Genomic DNA, 15,292 nt, shown 5'->3' on the forward strand with positions numbered 1-15,292 from the left:
CGTGGAAAAGTGAATCTTTCTAGCATGTCCACGCAAATGCAGGGGAGGGGAGGACTGTGCATGCACCAAACAACTTTACGTTCGTAATTTTTCACACAAATGTACAACTGTAGGGAAATAATTATCTCTGATTTTTCGGATGTTAGGAATCGACAATATCGCATAACGGAATGCTGTGTTCTACGTATTCTATTTTTGTTACGAAAGTGGTACAAACGAAGTCCACATAAGAATAGTACAACAAAATCGGTTGAGGTTAGGTTATCGTGCAGATATCGCGGCTTTTGCATTGGAAATCACGCAACTGCCAGTCTCGTCGTTCCTTGTAAACGAAAGAAAGGTATTGTAATCGGTCGGAATTAACATAAAACTCGTCGTTTCATGATAATACTGTGCATTCTGAATATGCTATGATTTGGTTTAAAATAATAAATAGTCCATTCTTGCATACTATTGCTCCAGCTTTACTTGTATTTTCGATATTGGTATAAATAGAAAGACAATTAATGTCGTTCGAGTCTATTTTCGGATCATTTATATTACGTTTAATCCATATAGTTATTATATGAGACATAGTATCGTAAAATTTGGAAGAATAAAACGTTCGTACAGGAAGTACATTTTATAAGAACTCCAACAAATCTGCGTGTGCACCTAAAATACAAACTGATAGTGATTGTTCATAAGTTTATATACATTATCTAATGTCAATCGAAGGTATCAATTCTTTTTCTCCATAAGAGTACTTTTTCATTTATATGTGTTCAAAAATACATGTGTTCAACCGTGAAGCATATGTCACCTACAACGAAAAAGAGTTTTCCTATACTTAATATTTCCTTTATATACCTATGAAAGTCTATTCTTCGCGTAGTATGAAATTATGAATAAATCTGGAATATTGTTCAATCTGAAAAGAAAAATAACTTATTGACATCATTCATTGATACGAGATTCAGAATGTTTGTTTTGTCTTGCAGAAAAAGAAGGCAGCCCTCCCTTTCTTTTAATGTGAAATAGAAAGCGAAAATTTGAAAACAGATTTTTTGGAAATTTACTTGCAAATATCGTTTTCAATATCGTGATTTTCTTCCCAATGGTACTGTACTTTCAAATTTTCCAGTATCCCTCTAAAAACAAAAAGTCGAACCTCGTTATTGTTAACGTAGGCATTACAAGGAAGCGAAGTATTAGAAAGCAGCTCCTTTTTATTATGGATTTCTCTATAATCATGTAAATAAGAAATTCCGGAAATTTTTTCCTCAAGAATTTAATTCTTGTGTTTTGATTGATAATTATTACACTGCATACTAACTTTTCGCATACTGTTCGCATCTAACAGTTTCCTAATAATAACTACTTCAAAATTACATATGTTCTTGCACGAATTCAAAAGTACGTATGATACAATTACAATTGATTCTAAAATAATAATTATTTAAAGATATTAAGATACTAATTAAACGTTTCACTGTATTTCAAAATCTGGAACAACAAATTTTTATTTATAAAAAATGAAACTGTCTTTATATATTCTTTGTCATGATGCTATTTCTTATTACCGTGTCGACATTTTTTAAAATTCATTTTGTTATCTCTACGCAATAGGAAAATTCATATACTGCTTAATATTTTTTGCATATTATCCATCCACCGCATGATATCTTCTGAAAAATCAAAATATTAATGTTATATTATTACAATGCTTCTTAAATATCAATTTTTGACAAATTTGAAATCCAATATATTTTGCACAATTATTATTTATCAAAAAATTCCAAGTTAGTAACTTTCTTTTCAAATGGCAAATAACATATACTTTGACTTACCTGTAAGTTTTTGTTCCTAATCATCATTTCCTCTTATAGAACATCATTATTGTTCTTATAATTACTACCAGTGTCATAGATATTGTAGTGGCTACAACTGAATTAATAGAAAATGATAAATAACTGTGTATAACACTAACACATAATTGTGTATAACAATGACAGATAACTTTTACTTACATATCAGTCGATAAGGGATTACTGTGATATCCTGTTGATGTTTCTTAAGGCACTTGATTAGGTGCGATACGGTATCATTCCTTATGGTATACTGTAGATAAGTATTTTAGAAAATAACAAGAATAAATCTAAATTATTCAGAGGTTCCAGTTTCGGCTTAGACATAAATACAGGACCATTTGCAAAGAAGAAAGGGTGCGTTTCTACAGCCTCGTTATAGTAACCATGAATACCAATCTCTGAATTACTGGTTACTAAACATAAATATCCTATAAAATTTAATATATTTCTTTAATTTTTAATACATACATGAGTTAGTAGTTCTAAATTATGAATCATCCTACCTGTGATATTACACTTTTCCTTATAATATCATCACTCGAGTGAACAACATTAAGATCATGTAAACCATGTCATCCTATCTTACTGTGAAGATACTTAGTTATGTTATCTAACATTATAAAAATATCATCAAATTCAAGTCCTTTTATTCACATCACATGGCCACGACGATCTGGTTCTTCGTTATATAATGTTCTAAAATTTGTCGTATATATAGGATGTACAAACCGTGATATCAAGGTATCAGTTCTTCCTTCCCAAGGGACAGTTTCATTAAAATTCTGATAGAATTAAAAATTAATTATTAATATTCTAACAATCATATATGTTAAATACATTATAGTCAACGATATATACCTGAGCGAATGTAGGGGTGATTCCTTGATAATTATAAATGTCATCAGTCGACATCATTGTGCCACTTCTTTGTACTCCAGCCTCTAGATTAACAGCCTAAACAAACGTACGAAATTTTATAGAAGCTGTACAAAATATAGTATATATGCGCAATATTGAAGCGTTCAAGGGGATATAAAGGTAATGTACATCACATACACGTGTACTCTCATGCAACAAAATACAATTAGATTTAATAGTATAAGCTCTTTTATTCATCATAATAGATTGGAAATTTGAGTGTCTTACGAGGGCGAGTAAAAAGTTACCCGCTCTGTCGGTGTAGAATTTATTTTAAGCAATTGTCAAAAAAGACATACATCATTTTTTGACATAATCACTCGATTTCTGTATACACTTTGTCCATTTGCCCAAGGACCTTCGTATTTTCTCATTAAAAAATGTTTTGGGCTGAGCTGCGAACCACGAATGCATTGTCGTCTTCACCTTTTCATCAGCTTTTTCGGCATCCATCTCGCACAAACTTTTTAAAACCCAAATCTGTCGTGCACTATTGCATAAGCAGAGCCGTGGCTGATTTGCAAATGATTTGCCACATTATCCAGTGTCACTCGTCTATTCCATAGAGCATAAGTTCATGTGCACGTTCAATGTTGTCATCGTGGATGTGGACGGGCGTCCAGCTGTTTTTTCATAACACTTGTGCGATCTTCTTTGAACTTTTGTGCCCATTCAAACACACTTCGTGACAAAACAATTTCTCCATAATGTGCATTAAATCTTTGATAAATATAGGCATCAAACATAACCTCCGACCACAAGAAACGAATCACAGCATCCTGCACTGTTTTCCTGCAAATCACCATTGCAAAGCGCCATTACTCGCGCAACGGTCACAAACGAATTGACGTAACACAATGAAACCTGCGCAGCAGCACTGAACAGATATTGACGTCATACGAAGAGTGCAGATGGATCAATACGGTCGACAGAAGTTTTAACTATCTGGAGTCCGGATAAATTTTTACTGAGAGTCGTATAGGAATCTATAATCTGTAAGTAGACCTTTGGCTGAATGGAAATTTCTCTTACATATAGTCAAAAATGCAGAAACAGTGTATTGAATTGGAAAGTGATAAAAAATAAGTGAAGTTTCGAGGTTGCATGTGATTGCATGAGTACACAGGACGTTTTTAGCGAATAAAAAATAATTTTGAAAGACACGAGACTTATCTTGTATTTTATGCACTCTCTGTGTCCGAATTTCCAGAAGCTCTCTATCTTATGAAGTGTTTTAGATTAGCCGGAAAATTTTGTATGTACATACAAGAAGTATACGATCTAAGTGGAATATTCCATTATTCTCTTGATACAACAGAAACGAAATTTACAGAACTTCTCAGAAAGTTGGTTTATTATTACCAAATTAATAGAATTAATATACGTTTATCATCTTTACATACCTAAGTCGTGGAGGTTTATCGTGCGTAAAAAATTAGTGTCGTTTCAAAGTTACATTTCGTACATTTTAAGCCTATAATTTGTAACGTACAAAACAATGTAAATTTGAGCTGTTTCTTATCTCCACAATAAGAAAACCCAACTTTACGTTTTTTACACAATGATATTTATGGAACAGTAATATCGTATTATTGCATCGCTTGGAGAATGAAGTCAAGGTACGATGTGACCCTAGTGTAAACGCTGGGATACCCAGCTGTGCCGCACTTATAAGCATAAGACACAATACCTATTAAATACGAGGTTAATTCATGTTGTATCAGCAGTGGTCCGCCGCGGTCAGCCTGAAAGGATCGTTAAATTTTTAATCAAAGATACTGAAATATATCGATCGAATTGTATTGAAATTATACTTATATACAGTAATAATCTTCTATTGATTTGTGTATTGAAATACTCCAATTTATAACGTACATGTTATATGTATTTTGAGCAAAACTAAGATTAGAAGGAAATTAGATTAAATACCATAACGAGGTGTGAGAAGTGGGCAAAACTATTAAATTGTGTTTATCTATTATTTTTAATGTTTAAGACGTCGATTTGATGTTAATTCGAATTGACGTGTCTTCAGATACCGTATAGTTTATAGTAACTCTGTAACTTAATTACCGTACACGAATTATTACCTATTCGATATTCGATCATACAGCAGACGATAAGTACATACGTACAAATACTCTGAAATAGAGATTTGATAAAGACAGAAATTAAATTTTTATTCCAGTGGAATACAAATTATTAAATAATTCTATATAATTTCTATTTGAACTATACTGAACTATAAAGTTCAAACGTGTAATTTCTGCCCTAACAGTTTTTGATCTCTATCCATATTATTACTCCTATATCAATTTTTTATTTCAAGCAAAAAGATACTCTTCCTAACATGAAGTAAAAGAAAGAAATAATTCAAGTTAATAAGTAAAGTTACTACCGATAAAATCATAGCATTATTATTTAGTCTAATTGAAATGTACATTGATGTGCTGTTTAATGCCTTTAAAGTTCATTCTTTGCAGTAAATGGCTTATTATTAATCGGAAAGAAAGACATAAAACGTACCAAGTTCAGCTGGTTTACCATCGACCACCACCCTGGTATGAGAGACGTTGCTAAAACCACAGTATGGTGGTCGCAAAGCCTTATACTTATACACAGTTTTGATTAAAATTTCTCTCTTCTCTTTGTTTGGATCGTTCGGACAGCAAACGATCGTAACATTGCCCTGGTATCTGCACACTGATCGTCTATAAAAATCGGTGGCTGTACGGTACTGTATCTGCCATATTTCTTGCAGAGGTTTACATTTTCTGTAGTCAAGGCACCTGCCTTCTTGATTGTCCGGTGTGGTACATTCTGGATCAAACAATTTTAAAACATTTATACAGTTCAAAGATGCGTAAGAAAGCGACACCGATTACTCAACTTTCGAAGTAAAAAGCCGATCAAGTCCACCGGATTGCCCTACAGACACGTATTAATCCGTAAGAGTTAGTCATCATGTTGATAATAATTATCTAAAGAAACTCACGTGAAAATATAAAATTTTAATTGATTAGATATTGTGTTAGCCATACTTAAGAAAGAAAATGAAAATGAATGAAATGAAAGAAAAGGACTACCTTCAACCTCATTTTTTAAATAAACACTTTGTCAGTTTTGCGGTAAATAAATTCTTAGGAATTCAGGACAGTTTTTAGTGAATCATTTTGTTTCGACCGTTCGCGGAGAGACGCGATCGCGAGATAGCACGTCAACGAGAGTTGTAAGTTCCCGTTACGATTAAATAATCGACGCCACGAACTGATCGATCCCCTTATTTCGATTATGATAATAAGGGTAGTTCAATGAAATTCCACAGAATTAACACAAATTAATGTTTATTTCAACAACTTATTAACTAGAAAGATATAAATGGAACAAAAAAAATGTAACTGCGTTTTGGTTGATAAGTAATGCGCGACATACCACATGTGTTGACGGTTCGACATCTCGAAAAGTTCTGAACGCCTTTCGATTTTTTTCGTTTTTTCTGGAAGGCGACCCCCACTACGTTCGGATCACGCCACATTCTTTTACGCGAGGTAAAATACGGGCCACGAGTCGACGTTTCTGGAAGTCGCCCTGCTTAATGAACCATGCGCTTGCCACTACAATGTTTGTTTGCCGGGCAGACACGACGATCCGTCTGCGACATTATAGTGCCGCGATCGATAGTTAAGAATATGACCTATGGTAAGCCGCACGGCGTAACATTCTCCCCCCGTTGAGAGGGTACCGATCAAACTAGCGAGGTGTGGTTGAAGTTCCCATCTTATTTCGTCTCGGTGGCTAGTTGTTCGGGTTTCTCGAGATCGGGTTGAATTGGCAGTGGGACAAGCCTTTTGACGCCCCGATCCAAAATGCTCTTTGCCGTCTGAACTGTAGCTGTCCGGATGACACCATCGGCGCCTGGATGAACCTTGATAACTCGGCCCAGAGGCCAATGCATGGAGGGAACGTTGTCCTCTCTGAGGATGACGATTGTGCCCTTTTGGATGCTGTGTCCACCCTTGCTCCATTTATTGCGGTTGGTTAGCTCGTTCAAATACTCCTTATGCCAGCGGTTCCAAAAATGTTGTTTAACCTGTTGGATATGCTGCCATTTGGAGAGTCGGTTCGATGGAATGTCCCTGAAATCTCGATCACGTAAGCACATTAATGAATCGCCAATGAGGAAATGTCCGGGAGTGAGGGCTAGGAGATCATTTGGATCGGTGGAGATAGAAGTTAGCGGGCGGGAATTGAGGACTGCTTCTATTTCTATGATAAGAGTATTACGGTGTTAAGCTCATATGTTTCTGTTTCTCCACTCGCGCTGCGCCATAATATCCTTTGATATTTCCGATCCTCTGGTCGTACGAGGAATTGCCGATACATTTTCTCGATGTCACCAGTGAGTACGTACTGATGAGCCCGGAATCTAATTAATATACAAAATAAATCTTCCTGTAACTTGGGTCCTGTGTAAAGTGTATCGTTTAGGGAGGTTCCGGTAGTGCTTGATGCCGATCCGTCGAAAACTACACGGAGTTTGGTGGTTTGACTCGATGCTTTGGTCACGCCATGATGGGGTAAATAGTATCCGTTGTCGTCGGAGTGGTTGACATTGACCTCGTCATGTGTCCCAATGCCAGGTATTCCTGTATTACCGTTCGATATTCTGATTCGAAGCGTTTGTCGTGCTGGAATCGGCGATTGAGTGAGGCGAGTCGTTTAATTGCCAGCGTTTTAGAGGATCCGAGTGACTGAAACTGATCTTTGAAAGGTAGAGCGACGATGTATCGTCCTTCGCTGGTGCGTCGGGTGTGGGCTTGGAAGTGTTCTTCGCATCGTCGATCTGCCCTCTGAGATATGTTTAATTGAGGGTCCTTCATCGATTTCCCAAAACCGCGAGGGGTCTGCTTGTAAAGTCGTCGTGGATGGTTTGGGAAGTTGGACTCCCCAACTATAATTATTTTACTACAGAATCCTCAAAAACATGATGTATGTATATATATCCTGAAATATTATCAGTCTATTGTCAAGTTATAGAACATTATGGAAATTGCCAGTTAAAGTCATAAAAAACAAAAAATAGGGAAGTTCGTTAAAATATGTGATTTTCCAATCAAGATATAGAATTTATTCGAGTAATATAGATTACGGTAGAGATGGTGACGGTAACAATGAGTGGACTAATTCTTCGTGCGAAAGCAAATTGGAAGCGCAAAGCGATGTATTGTTTCAGCGAATATCGATTTTAAAGCACGGTTTTAAAGTACGTGTGCGTTTGACTAGGTGTGTTAATTAATATTGCTGTCTGATTTTCGATATGTAAATACAATATCTACATATCTTTAAACTTATGATAATTGAACTAACAATTTTTTTAAATTTAAATTAAACTTATGATAATTGAACAAACAATTTTTTTAAATTTAAATTAATATTTATCCTTTTAAATGCAACAATTTTTTTTAATAATAACTTCACGCGTAAGTCAGCTGCGCACATATTTGATCGTTCTTTAAAGCTTGAATCTCTGCGAAGAGAAAAAATCTTTCAACCAACAAGAACTAGTTGTACGTTTTCTATCCATTTCCTTCCAGATAAATCTCTCTATCTAAAATCCTTATTTCCGTATTTCCTTGAAAAGGTTAAAGTCGTTTTGTATAAAATCCAACGTAGAGAAGAAGGAAGATCCGCAAAAGATTCTTTCAGCTTTCCCTATGTTTGAGCTCGAATCAAAGCAATCCTATTCCCAATAGGGTGACTATGCGTTTAACTTCTCATAGAATCTCTCTGATTCCGTGTGATACCTTCGGTGTTTTTGAAGTATGTAATTGATGTCGTAACGTCAACGCTTTGCAGTGCGAATTCAATTTTGAGTTGCAATTTCCCTGTTTGCGTGGCAAAAGCATAAAATCGATAGCGCACGTTTCGATAAACACGTTTTCTTTGCTGATGGCGCACTGTAAATATAAATATTTGAATAAATATCGCGAATTTCATGTTGCTAAAAGATTTATACTATTTATTCGTAAATAACTGTTGGATATGTTTAAGTTGAAACCACTGCATTAGGTCTTTTTTCTTGTTTAAAATTATTTGTATTGGTAAATTGAATGAAAGTTCTAACATGTAATTTGTTCTTCTTTTATAAATAGTTTACAGAGGATAAAGCGTGGGTAACTCACGACTGTCGCGATCATGACACTATACATACCTATGCATAGCACGTATACTAAGCTAACTAAAATAGCAAGTCAGAGAAATGGAAACTTAGGAAAATCTAAAGGAAGATAAAACGTTCGAGCCTTGCCAGGAATATAAGATGCTAAGTAATCTTCCTAAGTAATCTCCTCCAGCTTTTTCTACTTTGATCAATAATTATTAGTACATGTTAGGAAAACAAATAGAATTTTTGTTCTCAAGCGAGGTATAATTTAAATTTTGTATGTACACAAAAATGTTAAATATCTGTAATAAACATGGTATAATCAATTTTTTTACATAAAATTATATTGTATAGGCTATTGTTATTTAAACATTTTAAATTGGATGAAGAAAAAAAATGACGCAAATAAAACGTAGGACATTTTAATTAAAGAGACTAATATAGAGGTTTATCTACTTAACTGTGATTAAATCATCTCCACTTAACGCTCTACCTCTTCTGTTAATTATGCTTCGTTAAACTATGATTACAGAGGATGGGTTTTTTGATAAAATGACATTCTGACAAATATATATAGATCGATATATATAGATATAGATAGACAAATATATAGATTCTTACAACAGTAGTTATGAATGAACAGTAGTTATTGTATCAATTCCGTTCTTCAGAAGCTTCATTTGTGAAAAGACAATTCGCCAGAATATGGATTCACTGTAGTTATAGCTACAGGATTTCAATCTAGTTGACAGACTTGCTTTACGTAGAGAATATCTGTCTCTTGTTCTACCTTATCGGGATTCTCTCCTCATCTTATACGCTTTGTCGAGCAAAGTAATATTGGCATTATATCTCGGCTCTGGTTACAATCGTTAGTTTCCGCCTAAACGGTTAGAATCACATAGCTCGCGCTCTACTCTCGTTTATTCAACATTCAGGCCATATGGTCGCATGCGACGAGTTTTATGTTAATTCCGACCGATGACAATACCTTTCTTTCGTTTACAAGGAACGACGAGACTGGCAGTTGCGTGATTTCCAATGCAAAAGCCGCGATATCTGCACGATAACCTAACCTCAACCGATTTTGTTGTACTATTCTTATGTGGACTTCGTTTGTACCACTTTCGTAACAAAAATAGAATACGTAGAACACAGCATTCCGTTATGCGATATTGTCGATTCCTAACATCCGAAAAATCAGAGATAATTATTTCCCTACAGTTGTACATTTGTGTGAAAAATTACGAACGTAAAGTTGTTTGGTGCATGCACAGTCCTCCCCTCCGTTGCATTTGCGTGGACATGCTAGAAAGATTCACTTTTCCACGGTGAAACTGTATGTATTATAATTTCATTTTTACAAAGGTCGAACATCCTACTATGCATAAATTTAATATTAATCTAAGCAGGTTTCGTGTTAAGTATTACATCTGACGTATAAGCACACGTGTGTACGAACCTTGGTTTTAAATGTCTTATAGTAGACACCGAAAAGATTATTCAGTTGGATATCTGACTCAACATCAATATGTTACTAGGAGATAACATGTTAAGAACACGTTGGTGGATGGCATGGGAGATGATGAATGAAGAAATACTTCTGTGAGATACATAAAATAGTAGTCAGAACGTATTTTGGCGCTTGGGGACAGCAACAGCTGGTGATACTGTCATACACCTCCATTTATAAACTTTCGAAAATCGATGTGACCTTCAAACTTTAGTGTATTCTGTTTCACAGCACAAAATGTTTCCGAAACATACGTTTATTGTTACAATAAACTTGACTAGTGGCTCTGAAATACTATCCTTGAAAAAACAATGGGGAAATTGGAGCAAAAAAAAAAGAAGGAAATAAACAAAGACCTTGTTGGTTCGTAAAAATAAAATATGCTACAGGAAAAACTTTTTCCAACGGATTGAGATGCGACAAGCTTTAAAAGCTATGACGCGAATCGAGCGTTTGTCTACAAGAGCGCATTTTCGGTGGATATATATGTCGGAATGACATTGGGGACAGGGTTGTCGGTGTTTGAGGAGTCTTCATTGAAGGTAGTCATCGTTGCGGTGTAACGAAGATACGATTTATTGACACAGGTATGAATAACACAGGTTTGACAATCTACCACGGCGGTGAGACGTCCGCGACACTAGTGACAGTGGTCTCCGGTTCAATAACGAATCCGCGGCCAACGGGATGACAGATGGGCGTTCTCGCTGAATCTAAGTCTGACTCGTAAAAATAATTGCTGAGCGTAAAGACGTTACTCTTTGGTCGACGGGAGCGCGTAAAAGAATGCCCGTCCCGTCCCGATGATGCCACAGAGGAAAACTATAATGGGGTGTGTCTAAGGACACGAGATCATCGGATTCGTCGAGGAAAGCCTTCGTTTAGGAAGTAAGGGAAATTGACGTTGCTGCTAATTGGTCAATCTCCATATCGGTGGTTAGAAAAAGATGCTAGCCGCCCTCGAGGGAAAGTTGCTAGTGGGAGACGCCGCTCGTTGAGAAATATGTCTCCCCTATCTTCCCGTAGTTGGGACAAAGACTGTTTGTCTGTTTGAAGGACTTTAGTTAACTAAACCTTAAGATTTATAACGGGCCCTCGGGCTAGCCGAACATGTACTGCGGAGACGCATCGACATCTGGCAATCATCTTACTCGAAGAATAGGGTCTGCGTGTGGCGAGCCACGGGACAGAAACCGTTGGAATGTTTATTGTCGCGTGTCGCCACGAATATTTCTTTTAAGGAGAGCTATAGAATTGCTCCATACCTTTGTTAGGCAAAGCGTTCATCCCTTGACCGCGGCTACGTTGGGCGACAGACTGTCACCTCGAGCCAAAGCTCACCGTCACTAATCTCGAACAATTACAATCGGATTGAATAACTACAATAGTTTAGTTACAGTTATAGTAGACTTTAGATTGCAATGTTGCGGGGCTATCCCAAGGTTCCGGTGACCTTTCATCTCCGACATATATTTAACTATATATATTAACTATATATTTTCCCTAGGAACAGTAAGATTTTAACGATACAACTTTATCAAGAGATCTTAATGTCATAAACGGTATCGAAACTTCGTAATTAATATTGTTAAGGAAGAAAATGTTGGTAATCTCCTCGAACGACGAGCGCTTGATATTCACAATTAGAACTCGATATCTTAGCTTCTTATAATATCCTAATAAAATGTTATTTATCGATTACAATTGTCCTGTCGTATTTTATTGTGTTTGCTTTATAAATGTGAACTTTATTCAAAAAGAGTTCATCGATATAACGGTATTGAAGAGAACTACTCGAGAAACTATATCTAGCCCTTGGATGGAGGGATTGCTTGCTTCTTACAATCGAATAATTGGAGTGTAACTAGAAACACGAACGGTAGTTTAGCAATGGAGAAGAACTTTAGAACGACAGCAATTTTCTTCTTGTTTCTTTGAGAAAGGCACCGTTCATTTTATGTTTGACGAGAATGGGGTTGTTGGACGAATTTGATTAAAAAGGAAAGATCTTTAACAAATATTCTTCCCATTGATACATTCCTATATTTTTGATTTAATTATTTGAAAATGCAATTTTGCATATACCTATGTGCAATTATATACTATAATCGCAGGCGTTTCTTTAAAATGATGTACTATTGAAACAAGGCAAAGTATCGTCGAATTCTTCTAGATTCAATTTCTCAAAAGAATGGCTCTATTGATTAACCAAACATAGTTCCCATAAGCATATACGTACTTCTCAGAAAAGATAGTTATATCTAGATCAATATTACTCCCCACAGTGACCTATATGTCAAAGAAAAAAAAGACACATCAAGTATTAAATCATACTACTATTACGTCCACTATCTCTACAAATCCTCCACTCTTGGAAAAGTCTATCTTATTCAAACGTAACGTAACTCAAATTAAATCTTTTCCGTCATCATAAATACGAAACATTTATAAAATTATCATCTTCGATTATTTACTCAACATCTAGCTAACAAAATCTTCTCCATCGCCGTACCCCTTAATCCTGACCGCGTACAATTAACGTATGAATAGTTAATTTATTGAAATTTAAACGACCATTTTACGCTACTTGTACTCGAATGATTTTAGGATCTTGCTGTATCTCTTGGACAGTGTTATACTGACAGGCGAGAAACATAGAAACGTAACTTCCGATCCACTGATTTACCCTAAACAGACGATGATAGGTTATACGGTGGACGCAATACAGAAGCGTTTCCGATGCAATTCGAAGGTGCGTTGTTACAATGGAGTTCATCGATCCATAATGACTATTTCCCCGCCAACTACAGCCTGTAATAACGGAATAGCCAGTAAAGTATATCCTGTCGATTTAATCGTTACCCCCACGGTGCACCGCGCGCACGGAGATCGGATCGGTGATTTTCACGTGATGTTTCGCAAATCGTGAGGCGCTCGCGTGATTCGCGCGTTTTAAGCGTTCCCGCTCTTCCCGTCCGATAGAAAGAGAAAGGGAACAGGGGTGGAAGGAAGAGGGAAGATACGTGATGCGGGTTCAACCTGCCGCGGGAACCTTTAAAGAAGGTCGGTGCAACGGGAGAGATGTAATTTTAATAAGTTGGAGAACAAGTCATTGTAAAAGATGGATATTCAGATGTTGGAGATGCAGCAAATTTACGACTCGCTGGAATTAAGTTAGTTAAGGTGTTAAAAAGCTAACGTCTTTTCAAAGGCGTTTGCCGCGTTTCTTTTCAAATCAAAATACATACATACGATACGTACAATGTATGCGCCTAAAGTTTTAAAGTTAATTTCTATTCAAGGAATGGACTGTTTTATTATAGGTTTAGGAAATTGAAAAGAAGCAATTGCTTGTTTCTAAGAAAGAATCGCGAGAAGTACAGTTAGAAACTGTATTGTGATTCACTTTTCCTGGTTTCCGTAACGAGGAAGTGAAAAAAAAACGCAGACAAGTCAGCGTTTACCGTAGCTAAATGGAAGATACGCAGGTACGAGTCGTTACAGTTTTGTCGTTGCAACGATTCCCGCTGCGTAATTTGATAATGAACAGTTGAAAAATAGCAGCGTTGTGTCCGTACTCTTTAATATCCCATTATATGGAAGTTAACGACCGGAAAATACACCGCTCGACTGCTTGAAGGAAGTAGCTCATGAGCAAGTCTTTTGTATCCTCGCAATGGTATAATTCCTGTAACGTCTCGTTCTCGGAGGATTTATTTCGTTGATTTGTACTTGTTTATTGCTTTTGTGTTTTCATGAATGGAGCATGTCGCATGCGAATCGTAATATGGTTTTAATGGCGTTTCGACTTCAATGATATCAGCGGCTGATTGCGCTTCCCGTAAGAAGCTTCCAATCATTATGTATTTTAGGAACAACAAATAAGGATATTTAGAGAACGAATTAATTATTCAATTGTTCGCGCAAGAAATACCTGTCTCTTTTTCGAAAGTTATAAATGCTGTTTTCAAAGAGTTCCTTAGCTCACCATAAACCAGATAAGAATCTTTGGTTCCGCCTAAAAAAAGAAACCTTCAGATCAAACCGAAAGGGGTTCGGATTATATTTTCTAATCGTATTTGTATATTTCTTTTTACGGTCAGCTTGTCATCCACGTACAATCGAACAGAGAGTCCATTAATTATTTCCCTTCGACTTGTTTCAGGGGGAGCATCTCGGAAGCCATGCCGGCTGACGAGTTCGCTGGAAATCGAAACAGAAGCAAACCAAGACTGCAACCACCTTAACGAACCGCTATTATCACTGGCAAGGTCATCGGGCAGACCGGATCTAATCATGCTCACGCCGACCATGCTTCCTGTGCACTCGTTCCTCTTTCTTAACGACGTCAACCAGAAGATCGGGTGGTAAAAAATTCGAAATCGAGTTGATTGAAAATCTCAAGGAATATTAAAAAAAAAATACGAATAAACAATTTGATATAGAAATCATCCATTTTGGGCAAAGAAAAGAAACAATCAGAAAAAGGAATAACCACAGAAGCTCTGAATTTCATTGCTTCCTAATGGTACTTCCTTGGATATTTTTACATTCTGGAGGCGTGAACGAACTCTGAAAAACGGAAACGACTTGTATTGGATGATCGAAAGAACTACCTGGACACTGAGTATAATTATTCACACGTGCGGATGCCATTTCCGGCATGTTTCTCCATGAAGAAGGTCAACTTCAGTTTTTGCCACTTGTAGATAGAAGTTGAAGTGGCGGACGTCTTAACGAGGTTGCTAGAATGTCAAAGAAATAGATGAGGGAAATATTATGAAGATATATTTATGAATATCTAATTGAGAATTTAATTAAGAACTTAATCGAAAGACCAAAATAAGT

General features: G+C 36.3%; 1 protein-coding gene and 2 long non-coding RNA genes across 8 annotated transcripts; 1 reads left to right on the plus strand and 2 right to left on the minus strand.

The window, feature by feature from the left end:
* Nucleotides 1–440: 440 nt before the first annotated feature.
* Nucleotides 441–3,147, minus strand: LOC126874347 (uncharacterized). 3 transcript variants are annotated; one of them, XR_007692761.1, is made up of 8 exons: nt 3,017–3,147; nt 2,709–2,804; nt 2,354–2,632; nt 2,010–2,278; nt 1,830–1,926; nt 1,563–1,667; nt 1,059–1,485; nt 441–910 (listed from the first exon to the last, which is right to left on the minus strand). It is a non-coding gene; the product is annotated as an uncharacterized LOC126874347 (long non-coding RNA). The 3 variants fall into 3 exon arrangements; XR_007692760.1 differs by lacking the exon at nt 1,059–1,485; XR_007692759.1 differs by having other exon boundaries at nt 1,059–1,667.
* Nucleotides 3,148–3,721: 574 nt separating this feature from the next.
* Nucleotides 3,722–14,848, plus strand: LOC126874348 (uncharacterized). The gene is made up of 2 exons (XR_007692762.1): nt 3,722–3,763; nt 14,610–14,848. It is a non-coding gene; the product is annotated as an uncharacterized LOC126874348 (long non-coding RNA).
* Nucleotides 5,232–6,347, minus strand: LOC126874337 (venom serine protease Bi-VSP-like). 4 transcript variants are annotated; one of them, XR_007692746.1, is made up of 3 exons: nt 5,810–5,921; nt 5,538–5,588; nt 5,232–5,479 (listed from the first exon to the last, which is right to left on the minus strand). XR_007692746.1 is itself a non-coding variant. In XM_050636271.1 (2 exons), the coding sequence occupies exons 1-2, from the start codon at nt 6,301–6,303 to the stop codon at nt 5,266–5,268; spliced, it is 426 nt and encodes a 141-aa protein (XP_050492228.1). In that variant the 5' UTR covers nt 6,304–6,308; the 3' UTR covers nt 5,232–5,265. The 4 variants fall into 4 exon arrangements, 1 of the variants encoding a protein (XP_050492228.1); XR_007692744.1 differs by lacking the exon at nt 5,810–5,921 and adding an exon at nt 6,201–6,347 and having other exon boundaries at nt 5,232–5,696; XR_007692745.1 differs by having other exon boundaries at nt 5,232–5,588.
* Nucleotides 14,849–15,292: the final 444 nt, after the last annotated feature.

The sequence above is a fragment of the Bombus huntii genome, chromosome 16, assembly GCF_024542735.1.
Source record: "Bombus huntii isolate Logan2020A chromosome 16, iyBomHunt1.1, whole genome shotgun sequence".
NCBI lineage: Eukaryota > Metazoa > Arthropoda > Insecta > Hymenoptera > Apidae > Bombus > Bombus huntii.